Source organism: Pholis gunnellus, assembly GCF_910591455.1.
Source record: "Pholis gunnellus genome assembly, chromosome: 22".
Classification (NCBI taxonomy): Eukaryota; Metazoa; Chordata; class Actinopteri; order Perciformes; family Pholidae; genus Pholis; species Pholis gunnellus.
In genome coordinates, this window is record NC_136549.1 from 532,738 (window position 1) to 546,323 (window position 13,586).

At 42.4% G+C, this 13,586-nt stretch overlaps 2 protein-coding genes across 3 annotated transcripts in view; one reads left to right on the forward strand and one right to left on the reverse strand.

The window, feature by feature from the left end:
• The first annotated feature begins 413 nt into the window (after positions 1–413).
• Positions 414–2,532, forward strand: ndufa5 (NADH:ubiquinone oxidoreductase subunit A5). Its single transcript, XM_079184212.1, has 5 exons — positions 414–462; positions 1,219–1,263; positions 1,401–1,517; positions 1,995–2,060; positions 2,334–2,532. Exons 1-5 carry the CDS (start codon positions 442–444, stop codon positions 2,433–2,435), a joined length of 351 nt encoding a protein of 116 aa, XP_079040338.1. The 5' UTR covers positions 414–441; the 3' UTR covers positions 2,436–2,532.
• A 149-nt stretch (positions 2,533–2,681) lies between these two features.
• cog5 (component of oligomeric golgi complex 5) overlaps positions 2,682–13,586 on the reverse strand; it is a 63,606-nt gene continuing 52,701 nt past the window's right edge. Inside the window, exons 16-22 of one of the 2 annotated variants that reach the window (XM_079184211.1) lie at positions 11,558–11,620; positions 9,249–9,352; positions 6,499–6,736; positions 6,269–6,345; positions 5,763–5,889; positions 5,422–5,501; positions 2,682–3,550 (exon numbers count right to left, since the gene is read on the reverse strand). In XM_079184211.1, coding sequence (XP_079040337.1) covers positions 3,424–3,550; positions 5,422–5,501; positions 5,763–5,889; positions 6,269–6,345; positions 6,499–6,736; positions 9,249–9,352; positions 11,558–11,620 — 816 coding nt within the window. In that variant the 3' untranslated portion in view covers positions 2,682–3,423. Of the gene's footprint in view, positions 3,551–5,421; positions 5,502–5,758; positions 5,890–6,268; positions 6,346–6,498; positions 6,737–9,248; positions 9,353–11,557; positions 11,621–13,586 lie in introns of both variants that reach the window. The other variant, XM_079184210.1, reaches the window with a different exon arrangement.

The following is a 13,586-nucleotide window of genomic DNA, read 5'->3' on the forward strand; positions in this document are numbered from 1 at the left end:
AAGATGCTAAAACAACATAAAGAATGAGAGAAGAGTGAAAGGCACACGGGTGATGGTCCGCTGACGGGCAGCAGAGGGAGCCATGCTGTTAATATAATATAAGAAACAGGTTTCTCCTCAAGTCAAACAAGGCTGTGCACAATTTACAAAACATGAATCCTGCCTCAAATGTTTATTATAGAAAACTAAACTGCTTTTTCAATAAATCCTTAAATCGCTGACATGATCTTGTCAATATACATATTTGTGGACAATATACATTACAATATGAAATTGCAAAAGTTAATTAAGAAATAATTTTCACTTTTCACTACGCTATGGATAATCACTGTATTTATATGGAAGGTACAATAAAGACACCGGGCCTCCGGTGTATCTCCCAGCACAAGATTCGCTTACGTCATATTCAGTGGACGGAAGTCGACCTGACTGCAGAGAAGAATGGCTGGGCTGCTGAAAAAGGTACGAGTAGAGGTCATGTTTTATGTTAGCGATAGAAAGCAGTAAAGAAGGCAGTACACACTGAGTCATTGTTATGGCACTACGTGGTCTGAAGGTGGACGAACGTGGTTGAGTTACACACGCGCAGTGAAAACGAGACGCTGGGTTGTGTTAGCTAGGTTAGCTAGCTAGGTTAGCAGTGTGTCAGGCTGCCAGATCAAACACAACACGGGTTTCTTACGTTAGACTAAAGCAGCAGCTACGCATTATATTACGATAACAAAAGTCCTCCGTCACACTGTAAACGTGGAATAATTACAATTAGAGGTCAGTTAGTTTAGCATTACTACGATACCGTGCCCAGCCACTCGGCTGTTCATCCATAGAATCTGGAGCTAATTTAGTTACCGAACGTTAAGTGTTTAAAATGAATAATAGTAACAATCTACTTTCAAAAGTTTGTATAAAATGATGTGTAACTGTAACTTGACTAGTAAAGCCTCGTTGAGCGCTGGGACACTGATGTCATTGGTTCGGGAGCACATTCACATCACTACCACCACATGACATCATAGTTTCAATTCTGTCCAATTATACAATGATTGATTGTTGGCTTTTACAATACTTGAGCTATGTGCTACTTTAGAAAAATATTTGATTTGTTAAATTATGAAATGTTCTTAAAGCGTATCCATAAATTACATCATCTAAGCAAATCCACACTGTTGGTCAGGATGAATTTGAAGTGACTCTTTCTCTCCGGCTGTTCTCCTCCAGACGACCGGCCTGGTTGGCCTGGCCGTGTCCCACAATCCCCACGAGGTGAGCAGCTGACGCTGAACGCATCACAGCTAGTCACAGACTTCATCATGGCTCACCAGCCTTCACTGTTCAACGCTAGAGGACATTTAGTAGAATCTGTTTGTGCCACCGGCTGATCTGCTCTGGTCTTCTCTCAGCGTCTGAGGATTCTGTACTCGAAGATCCTGGCGTCACTGCAGACGATGCCGCAGGAGGCAGCCTACAGGAAGTACACAGAGCAGCTGGTCAGCGAGAGGTTCAACCACGTCAAAGCGGTGAGTGAGTAGGCGTGAAGCCAGATCTCCAGTGGCTCTTTAGACTCCCTGTGAACCCAGAGAACGGCTCTCGTTATCCAACGTCAGTCACTTCTCCTTCACATGAGGGCTCCGAGTATTTGACATGACATGACATGGTGATAACTGCAAGGAAATATGTTAAAGAAGCAGAATAATATTACACTAGGTCAATCAAATGTCTTTTAAAATAGTGTTAGTGTTGCTGCTTGTTTGTCTTATGATGAACTGTTATGAATATGTGACGTACGTGTTCTTCTGCCAACGCAGAGAAGCGATGAGCAGCTCAAATCATTTACTGTGTTTTATCTTCTGATTCTCTTCCATATTTAGTCCGTCATGACTCTGATGCAGTGATGGTTACCATAGGTTACCATGGTAATAGTATTATTACCATGGTTACCCGTGGTGCTGGAGAAAGTGTGTGTGTTCATATGATGACCGTGTGTCTCTTCATAGGAGGCTGATGTTGAGAAGCTGGAGAAGAAGATAAACTGTGGGCAGATTGAAGAAGTCATTTTTCAGGTTGGTCGATATAACGTCTTAATTTCTTGATGCACGTTAAAATGTTGGACTAGTTCTCATTTAGACATGAAGCTTAAACAAGTTGTCCTTCATGTTAAAGTTTAGAAGTGATGCTCCTACAGTAAGTGTCTATTGCACTACTTCACACTGTTTGTACCGTGTTCTGTATATTTGTCACCATGGTTTTGTCCCTCGATGCACTGTTAGGCACAGGTGTCTTATCTTGAAGGATGAGTTTATCAAAGCGTTCCTGGATGTGTGTCCTGTGTGCAGGCGGAATGTGAGCTGGCTCTGTCCAGGAAGATGTCTGAGTGGAAACCATGGGAGCCGCTGACAGAAGAGCCTCCTCCCAACCAATGGAAGTGGCCCGTCTGAATCCACTTTGTAAAGTGCTCATGTCATACCGTCTGTGTGTGAGATCATACCTCTGCTTCTAATGAAGTCCTGTACAAATAAAAGTCGTGCAAACATTTCCCCGTTTATTGATGAACATGACAGAACTGCTATATACACCATGAGTCCATTACATATTTACAGCTGTCTGGAGAAAGCTGAATCCATCGAAGTAAAAAAAGAATGCTTCTTCAGTTTAAATGTTGTGGAAGAGATACTCGTACGTATCCATGTGAGGATAACAAAGCCCTTCATATGAACAGCAAAAAGTCTTTGCATTTGTTTTTTTGCAGTGTTAGAGCTGTATCATTTCAGTAACAGGTAATCAGGGTGTCACAAAATCAAAAAGTGATCGAGATAAGCTTTGGATTTCGTCCTTTAACGAGATGAGCAGGAGCCTATTGCGTGCATCCAGAGGGAAGACGGGACACGGCGTGGCTTCCAGCTGTACTTGAACACGACACCGTGCTGCTGCAGTCAGACGAGGGAGAAAACCTCCTGCTTCCAAACAACGCCCGCTACATTGGACCATATGGAACATTGTGTGTGTGGTACATCGCAAAAGAAAATATCCATCATGGTACCGCATAGCATCTCTTTCCAATAATTAGAAAATGTAAATGACAGCGCTGAAAAAAAGAGTTTAAATCTAATTTATTGTGAACATCAAATCTAAATGTGGCACCCTAATTAAAATGGACACGTTCTATGATTTTCAGCTTTGGTCACTCAAAGAGAAATCCAGTTAATGAGGCAAACCCAAATGTTTAGTTCATCAGAATCTACAAACATGTATCCCTCCACAACAAAGTCAGAGTTGTAATAGTATGAAAGATCACTTTTTAGCTGGAATAGTCATAAATAACAATGGAGGCCTTTTGTACAGATGCATCATGACATCCACAACATCCTCTGCCTCCACATACCCTCCAGCACACTTCATGATACTATGACACCTGTGTCGTCCTCCTCAGACTCGGATGTCCTGTGAGCCACTGGTGGCTCTCTGTAACAGCTGGAGCATGATGGGATAGATGGGAGCAAACTCCTTCCCCTGGCGAGCCCTCACTGACTGCACATAGGCTTCCAGAGCGCCCCTTAAAAGGAGAACAGAGAGGAAACAGCACAGTTGTTGATTATGAACAGTTTTGAAGTGTATTACGGTAGCTGTGATTCATTAGGTAGCAGAAGGTGTTATGATCTGTTGTATCGGAGTCTTGGTTTAGGATGGTCACTGACGTTATGGTCTTTATATGAGTGACAGTCTTACTGGTCTGATACTGACATTTGAAAGTGTTTTGTTTTGCATGAGTGCATTGTGAGATTAACTGTTGTGCTGAGCTGCATGTTGGTTAAGATAAATATCTGATCAGTTAAAAAGAAGCTCCGTATAGAGAAATGTGAGTTAGCAACAACTAATCAATAACTAAACTAAACAGAGACAACCTTTGGACAAACACACAGTTCACCACCAGAGGCTGATAAGATAAGTACCTGTGAGATACACTTGAGGGCAGTATCCCTTCACTTTTCTTCCCTCTCCTCTCCTTAAATGCTTCATGAAATGTCTATATGCTATATATACAATATATCACCACAGTTCACATGCAGTGAGGTGCGAGTCCACAGTGTTCATCATGTCAGTGTACTCTGAGCTATGTTGTCATTCATGGGATGGCATGGTCGAGCACAGAGGTATTCTATTAAAGTTCAGCGAGGTCCAGTCAGACAGAATGTCCTCATTAAAGGTCCAGAACATCACAATAACGTCTAACGTGTTCTATCATTTAGTCCCATGTATACTGAAGTAGCCAACAGTTCTTTTAACATCTGTATGTCGTCAACAACTGACGGTCAATTCAGATAAAGAAAGTTCAATTGATTAATATCTCAACAATATTTATTGTCAGTTTTCAAATTGAACTGAATGAATTATAAGTAATATATAATCTAATAATAAACAAACATTCTTCTCTCGCTTCAAGTCAAATAAGGGATGCAAAAAAGAATAAATTACACAACAGAAAGCTTTTGAAAAATGTGACTCTTTAAATAAAGTACTTCATTTTAGAAAAAAGTATTTCAATGAATTGTCCTGCAGCTTTAAATTCAGTTCATTCAGGTGTGAAGTGATGTCAACCAAGAAAACATGATATATTATTCTATCTTCTAACAAGAGGAGTTAGTGTTCAGGACTTTATGTTATTAAACCACTTGTTTCTGCTCTATTCTCTCTGAGATATAACATCATTGTTGTTCAGTGAACTCATGTGTCAGGATTGTGATCATATTGGACTCTTAGGTTGTTTATGATCTGTGACTTATTCAGATGTGAGATGGTACGTTTGCTAAAAAGAGTTGTTCTTTGTCTCGTAGTGGAGCTTCACATTACTGCTTTTATTAATCATCACGGTCTCTGAACATGTGAGACACACTGGTTTTAAACTGTCCGTGTGAAGAATGAACCTATAAGAGTCTGTACATTCCCGTTAAAGACTCTGGACTCTGTGGTCTCTATGACAACTTTTCTCTTTTTGGAGAACATCATGTGAAATAACTCTTCAGCCTCTCTTGCAGTATCTCCCGTCTGGTTGTTTCTCACTCAAGCTGTGATACTTATCTGAATACTCATATTCGATTGGCTGAGTAGCATCACGTGATGTGATTTACAACATGTAATTGGTCGGTGTGTTTCCTGGACCACTGAAAGAGTACCGTAAAGGCTGGAAAAGCTGCGCCGGTTAAAGTAGAAGCATTCTGTCAAAATAAAATAATTCTCAATTATCTATCGGCTTTAGCTCCAGGGTCCGGATACAACGGCGTCTGGGTCCGAACCCGGATTTCGGTTCTCCTATTAGTGACCCCTGATCTAGCAGGACAGGCAGACAGAGCCTTAGATGTGTGCTTTCCCTGTCATGTAGCAGCACACTGACCTATTAAAGGAATAAGCAAATGATAAGAAGGTCACCTGATGAGAGTGAGCCTGTCTCTCTCAGAGGGATGATCATCCTGCCACTGGGAGTAACGGGCGATGGACCACTCTGCTCTCTGTGGGGGAGAACACTTGTTTAGGAGGTATAGTCACACACCTAGGACCTTCGGCCAGTCATCACTGGAATAACTGGGTAAATGACTGGGTTTAAAGGTCAGGTTAGAATTGGATTCAGGTTGGTGTATTTAGTTGTGATGGTTAAGGTTGGGATTAGGGGCTAGGGAAGGATGGTCCTCAAAAGAGACAAACGTGTGTGTGTGTGTGTGTGTGTGTGTGTGTGTGTGTGTGTGTGTGTGTGTGTGTGTGTGTGTACTGGCCTGGTGAGGTGACTTGAGCTCAGACGGGGCTCTGGTGAAGAAGAAATGCAGCAGGGTGCTGTAGGGGATCAGGTCACCCACAGCTGGACTGCTGGCTATCAGCTCGCTGGTCTGAAATAGCAGCGGCCTGGAACACAAAAGACACAATATAATATAGTGTATAATGGACACAGTCAGGCTTAGAGGAAAGGGAACCCAATATAAAATGAATGCCGGTATGATGTATTGATAGATTTGATAACTGACTTTAAGATTGACCAGTTGATTGTGATTGACAGGTTGATGACCCCTGCTCTAGAAGTAAGTGAGCAATGAGTTTTAATGTAAAGCTGTGTTTACGTAATTGATTCTGTGCTGCAAATGAACCTCTGTTTCTCTGCTATAATGAGAATGTGGTTTACTTTGTTGAACTGAGCCTTAAATACCAGCTGGCTCCTGTTGAAAAGGCCACATCGCTACTAAAAATCACAGAGGCGTTGGTCTTAATGATACACAAGTGTTCACACCTGAACGAGCGCAGCATCCTGTAAGGTTTCCCCAAATCAGACACTCTCCTGCACAGAGGAGCCACTGCCAACTCCATCTGACACACACACAAACAGCAATCAAACATCAGCATACATTTCAGTGTGGTGAATGACATTGGTATTTTTGAATCATCTGTCAACCTTCCTGTACACAAGGGGCAGCCTAGAATCAGCCTAGAACACATCCGCCTCAGACAGGGCTCCCTCACCTGTGCAAAGTCAGCAGCCAGCCTCATCTTGCCACCCTCTCCCAGCGGGCGCAGCAGGCTGGTGTGGCGGATGAACAGCTCGATGGCCCTCTGAGCGAGGAACTCTGTGCTCTCATAGATGAAGTCCACACACAGGAAGTGTCTGAAGTAGTCAGCCATCACTCTAGAGATGAAGCCCTGCAACTCCTTCATGTAGAGTGAGCACGGAACATCTGGCCTATCAGGGCAGGACAGAGGCCTGCCAACACACACACACACACACACACACACACACACACACACACACACACACACACACACACACACACACACACACACACACACACACACACACACACACACACACACACACACACACACACACACACACACACACACACACTTTAATAAATAATATTGAAATTGCATTTCTGTTTGAAAGGATGTCTATGGAGATAAAAACACACTAAATCATACATCCTGCAACGATCTTCTTCACTTCATTATCATTTTCAATGGCGATATAAAACCCGGGTTTCAGTGCTGTTCCAGGTCAGTCGAGTCGGTCAACTGAGGTTCAGCAGCAGGACAAAAATCCAAGTCTGCTGGACATCAAAGACACTGTCCAAGCAGAGGAAGATCAAGGCACAAAAGAGCAACCTGAACCCAGTCCATCACGACCTGCAGTGAAAAAGAAGATCCAGAGGCCAAAAAGCCGCTCAGGGAGGAGGTCAACGCTGACCCCTGCAATATCTTGGAGGAGGCAGAAGGAAAGTGATGGCCTAGTCAGAGAGAGAAGGCAGCTGAAGAAGTAATGGATGAAGGCTACAGAGAAGAAGGCAGGCATAAACCTGTTGCAGTTCGGAGCAGGCATGCGGCACTAAGGAGACCTGAGAACATGGTAAAGAATTGCAGGACGGACTGGACAAGAGCAAACTTCAAAGAACCCTTAACATTTGAGAAGGGTGTCTTCAAAAAAGAGAAGAGTAGAAGTCTCTCAGTGTCAAAGGCAGATCTTGAAAAACATCTGGTGATGTCCTGCACGGACAACCGACGCCACAAAGAGATCATCCTCCCACTCCACCAGTCCAGCCACGGGAACACACCATCGCTAGATGGAGCGAAGTGGAGAAATATGTGTGCAGGGCCTCATCAGCTCCAGGGACCTACGGAGCCCCTTTCAGGCTATACAAAAACGCAAACACAAAATGGCAACATCCGGAAGAGGGAGTCATGGCGGCTGTACAATCTCTCCACTAGCCTTAACCTTGGCCATGGAGGTGATCATTAGGCCATCTCGGTGGGTGGTTGGAGGACAGGCAATAAGACCTGAGCCTACATGGACGACCTCACAACACTCAACCAGACCATGGCTTGTACTGTACCTCTGTTGAGAAAACTTCAAGAGAACATCAAACTGGCTTGGAGGAAGATCAAGCAGAGCAAGTCCAGAATCCTCTCCATCGTCAAGGACAAGCTGTCAGACCAACGTTTCTACATCGGCAATGAGACTATACCCCAAATACATCCCTCAAGGATGTAGAGCAAGTAGATCAGCTCAGGAAGAGCGCCGTGAGCAGCCTTGAGAGCATCGACAGAACCTTGCTTCCCGGCAAGTTGAAGCTCCTGTGCATACAGTTCAGGCTCCTTCCACGTTCATGTGGCCACTAACTTATATGAAGCTCCAATCTTGAGGGTGAATAATGGTAAAAATGTGTTAACCCAAGAGTATGGAGAGAGTTTTGGTAGAAACAATCTAACTGGGTTCTTCATGACACCCCAGATTAAAAGCAGACAGCAAAAGACACAGCAACCATGTTGGAGGCTCTGCAGCTGTCAAAAAATGATGGGATGTGCTTTTCCAAACAGCTGCGTTGTAACGTACCTAGCAAACATATTATTATTGAATAACAGACTGTATATAAAGTATGTAGTGTTTTTGTTATTCACGGTTATATTGTTAAGTGATGTATGGATGGCTGGCTCATGAGCTGAAAACACATTATCTTAACTCCAGGATTGGTCAGGCTATAGCGAAACCAAACCAATAGTTCCTGGGCCATCGGAAAGTGCTACACCCAGAGCAGGGACCCTGCTTGTGAGACCCGGAATTATAGCTGCTGAACTAAATTTAGGTCAGAGTTCCTCCAGTCCAAACAGGTGAGTTCATGAAATGATCCCCGGATCACAGGAAAACATCCTGCAGGCTAAACGCTAATACCCACTTAAATCATTTTGGATTTCTGTCACTTGGGTGGCTCACGGAACAGGTACGCTTCCATTTTATTAAATGTATCAATCTGCACTGACTCCATGAGACGCATATTGGAATGGGACCCTCCCCATTCTTTTTACACTTAGACAAGTTTATTTTTGTCACGTCTAGTTAAGCCTAATCAGCATAGACAGCTGTATAAATCACACAAATATCCCGCTGTACATGTTTTGAATTTATTAACCTTATCTACATTGATTGATTAAGACTGTTTGTGTGCTTTCCTGTTTCACTTGTGGCAGATTCGCCTCACGGCAAGCAAACAATATCAATGAATCAATACAAAGGCTAACACTGTTGATTTCTACCCATGGAGCTGACATGAAAACTGATTTGGTTCAGTAAATGTCTGCTGTCAGTTAGCCTGGTGAGGCGGTTCACTCTGCTGACAGACGGGCAGAGGCATTTACCGCCGAAGGAGTCAGTATGGATCGGTGCAGATCAAGTCTGGCTTACGTCTCGCTTCCAGTACAGATTCCCAGTCACTGTTGCTCACCCTGAAAAGTCTTCTTGGTGTAGCGTGATGATGATGGCCTCTATGGAGTCACTCACTGACTGCAGGAGAGGCTGCACCGCACTGCTCATCAGGACCTGTACTCCCTGAATCAAAAATGAGGGCAACAAACAAAGTAAGTTCTCTGACTAGACATTGTGTAAAGAATATACAATGGAAACAGAAGCAGAATAAGAGCATACCTAACTCCAAAATCAAATCCCATCTCCATCAACATCTACTGAAATTCAACATCTGATCGTCTACATTGAATGTGCCGATGAGTTTGTGTCTGTGTGTGTGACAGGAATTTAAACTCCTACGGGCTACAGCAGACCTCAAACAATAAAAAAATGTCTTCACTAAACGTCAGCTTGCTAATGAATAAGTCATTTTTAGTTAATAACCGTATCGCCATAACCTGGACTTCACCCTACCCCCACTCCTGGCTGGATAGAAACACTATTTAAGACCTCCCAGCTTTAAGTTCATCCAAACTGCTACATGTGACAAGAGAGGCCACTGTCTTATTTAAGTTTCTTTCTACGCTTCTGTTCTGCCAAGACGCAACTCTCTCTTAAGCTGCCTTACAACCGCTCCATTTCTCCAGTAGGCTTTTTATTTTTCTGTTTTAAATATTCTGCACAAGATCCTCAGTTGGGAATCTGTCTTTTGAATACTTTCCTGTCACCACTCTCTGTCCACTGACTACAATTGTGTTAATTATCTCAAATTAATATTAATTTTGACAACCAAACGGACCGCTAGAAACTACATTTGCCATTTTTGCAAGTTTCTGGACCCACACACAACAATGGTGTCAATGACTACAATAAACAAGTCTTTCTTCTCTAAAATCTGAAATGAAAAATATCAACAAAGGTTAAGTGCTATGCTCCACTGCTGATCGACTTATTAATTCACCGTCTACAAACCCATCAGAGATGTCCAACCATGAACCATTTGCTACATTCTTCAATAACTAAATTGTTGCCATCTGACAGAATATTGCCAGGAATGAACCTTCCCTCCAGTTCTCCAGGAGTATTACTTGTGCCTTGTGTCACTTTGACCCTTTACACCTAACAACATTAGACAACATGGACAACTCAGGTCTTCCCCCCGCTGCTTTCTAGTCTTAGCGACCCCTCAAAGCGACTTGCAACGCAAGTCAGCATTCACCCATTCACACACCCATTCATACACTGGTGGTAGAGGCTGCCATAAAAGGTTCCACCTGCTCATCAGGAGTGATAAACATCCACAAACCAATGGCTCAGCCATCACTAGTAATTTGGGGTTCAGTATCTTGCCCAAGGACACTTCAACATGAAGACTGCAGGGGCCAGGGATTGAACCACAGACCTTATGATTAGTTGACAACTGCTTTGACTCCTGAGGGCTGGTTCAGGTTTATAGTTAGGGCTGGTTCAGGTTTATAGTTAGGGCCGGTTCAGGTTTATAGTTAGGGCCGGTTCAGGTTTATAGTTAGGGCCGGTTCAGGTTTATAGTTAGGGCTGGTTCAGGTTTATAGTTAGGGCTGGCTCAGGTTTATAGTTAGGGCTGGCTCAGGTTTATAGTTAGAGCTGGTTCAGGTTTATAGTTAGGGCTGGTTCAGGTTTATAGTTAGGGCTGGTTCAGGTTTATAGTTAGAGCTGGCTCAGGTTTATAGTTAGGGCTGGCTCAGGTTTATAGTTAGAGCTGGTTCAGGTTTATAGTTAGGGCTGGTTCAGGTTTATAGTTAGGGCTGGTTCAGGTTTATAGTTAGAGCTGGCTCAGGTTTACAGTTAGGGCTGGTTCAGGTTTATAGTTAGAGCTGACTCAGGTTTATAGTTAGGGCTGGTTCAGGTTTATAGTTAGGGCTGGTTCAGGTTTATAGTTAGGGCTGGTTCAGGTTTATAGTTAGGGCTGGTTCAGGTTTATAGTTAGGGCTGGCTCAGGTTTATAGTTAGGGCTGGCTCAGGTTTGCCTAAGACCAGCCCCTAGATAAACTGCTATAGGCCTGGACTGCCGTGGGTCGTATCTTGTACAGATTGTGAAGCCCTCTGAGGATTTTCTAATTCACAGTTATGATAAAAGGTTTTGAGCTTCAGGCCTTTTATAAATTGACAAAAAGTTCCACTACAATAAAGTAGACGTTTTCTGTGATTAACATAATCACAGAAAACGCAATGATGCAGCTGGCAAAATACACAGTTCAGCTTCTACCTTACAAGTGTGCATAAGGAAACTTTGTGTCATAATGATTGTCATAGCTTTCATGATAAATATACAAACTAAACTAGTGTAAATTGAATGCAAAATTGTGATACCTCCAAAGAAGAAGAGAGAGCCTCTGCAGCCACTGGTGGACATGACGCCAATCCTAAAATAATCTGCAAATACAAAAAAAAGGAAATCAAAGATTTAGAGGAAAATAAAGCAAATAATAATGATCACACAGCGACAGGTGTGTTACACTGTGGAAGTGAAAGAGTGAATTGCTGAAGTACCTCTTTAATCTCAACCGGTTGTCATACACCCAACTTGCAATAAAGCAGTAAAATGACATATAAACAGTCTGTTACTTTAAACTGTTCGGCACAAAAAATATGCAGTCTTGTGTCATCTGCATAAGTAGGAATTTTTATACCAGGTTGTTGTTTATTTTAGGAGCATATATAATAAAAAACGCTTACAGAAAACGGTCTAGAAAAGTAAGGAAAAGAGATGCAGTGGTTGCAATTTTCTCAGACTTCTAATTTCCAATTTCTTTTTATGTCTAAACTGCTGATTCCAACTTCTTTCGAAGAACTATAATAATCAAATTTGTCTCTAGTTGTTTTTTAGCAATAAAGTCGCTCAGGAAAGTTGCAACATTGAGCAAGAAAGTTGCCAAGTTGGCAACCTGTGTGTGTGTGTGTGTGTGTGTGTGTGTGGGGCTGTGATACTTGTCAGTCAATATCTATGCCACTGTTTGTGCAAGGTGAGCCATCGTGAGAACATACATGTAAATTTGACCGGCACATTATCGGCTATATCAACTGACGGGCCAATCAAAGGTCCTGGCTGGTCAAGCTAAAAATCATCTGATTCCGGTCACCAGCTGATCGATCGGTGCATCTTAGAAAGAAACCAGTTGAGGGCCATTACAGAAACTAACGACATGTGTCAAGGAAGGACAGCAAAGAAGGAAGCTCTTTAATTAAGTCTATAGAGCTTCTTCAGTTGATAAAGGGAGATTTGAAAGTGGTCTAAAGTTATTCAACACAGATAGGTCAAGAATATTTGAGCTATTGCTAAATATTACAAAAACAGCCCGCACTAAATGTATCTGCATTTGATTTCCTATTTAACATCCCGTCTTTGTCCCTCCATCCCTCCCTCCGCCTGTCTGGAATAAATTCTCACTCTGTTTTTACACAATCAAATTTGAAAGACTTGAGGTTAAATATTTATTGCTGGAGTAATCTCTTTGTTGATGCTATCAATCAGCCCGGCTGCTGTGCCAGGTCACACCATGCATGTTTGATGAAGGACGCTGAAGGAACACTGCACCCTGCTTTTCTTTAATCTCCTTTGCTTCTTTTCATGTACATGCATTTGTGTGTCCATGCTACATCTCTATGCATTAGAAAGGTAAGCGTCCAGTTACACACACACAGTTAGAACGCTGTGTGGGCTAATGTGTGTGATGAAAAATGTAGTTAACTAATTACCAATTACTACACACTGGAACCAACTAGAAATGCTACCATCGATAGAAAAGTGCAGTAAACCACACTGATGCTATCTAATCTAGTCTCACAGCTACATGCAAACATATGCAAAAGCCTCTTTCTGCAATTCATTAAAGCTGATTCAGCAAGTAGCAATAATCCATTGATAGCCTCTAACCTGCTCACTCATATTTGATGCTATGTTTTCTGTACAGAATGTAGCTAGTTGTTGATGTTCTCATCTGCCTTGTGGTGTGTGCAGTTGAGAAACCATAAATGAGTATTTGCATAAAGCTCATTAGTACATACATGTCTTAGGCTCCTTTCAGACGGGCACCTTGTTATGTAATTGTGATGATAATTGAATATGTTGACCCCATGTCAGAATGGGGTCCTCTTTTTAGTGCAGCCCTATACTTTCAAAATATTGAATTTTATTGAACTTTTGAATATAACTATGAATATTCAGCACACATGTTTTATTCTCGTTTGCTTTATTTGTATCTGGAAAATATTATTGAGGGCAGCATTTTTGCCTTCATTTGATTAGTTCCAGCAGAGATGTAGACAGGAAACAAAGCCTGAATAGAACTTATGGAATGCACGTTACCCACTCACACACCACGCTGGAACAGTTGTATAG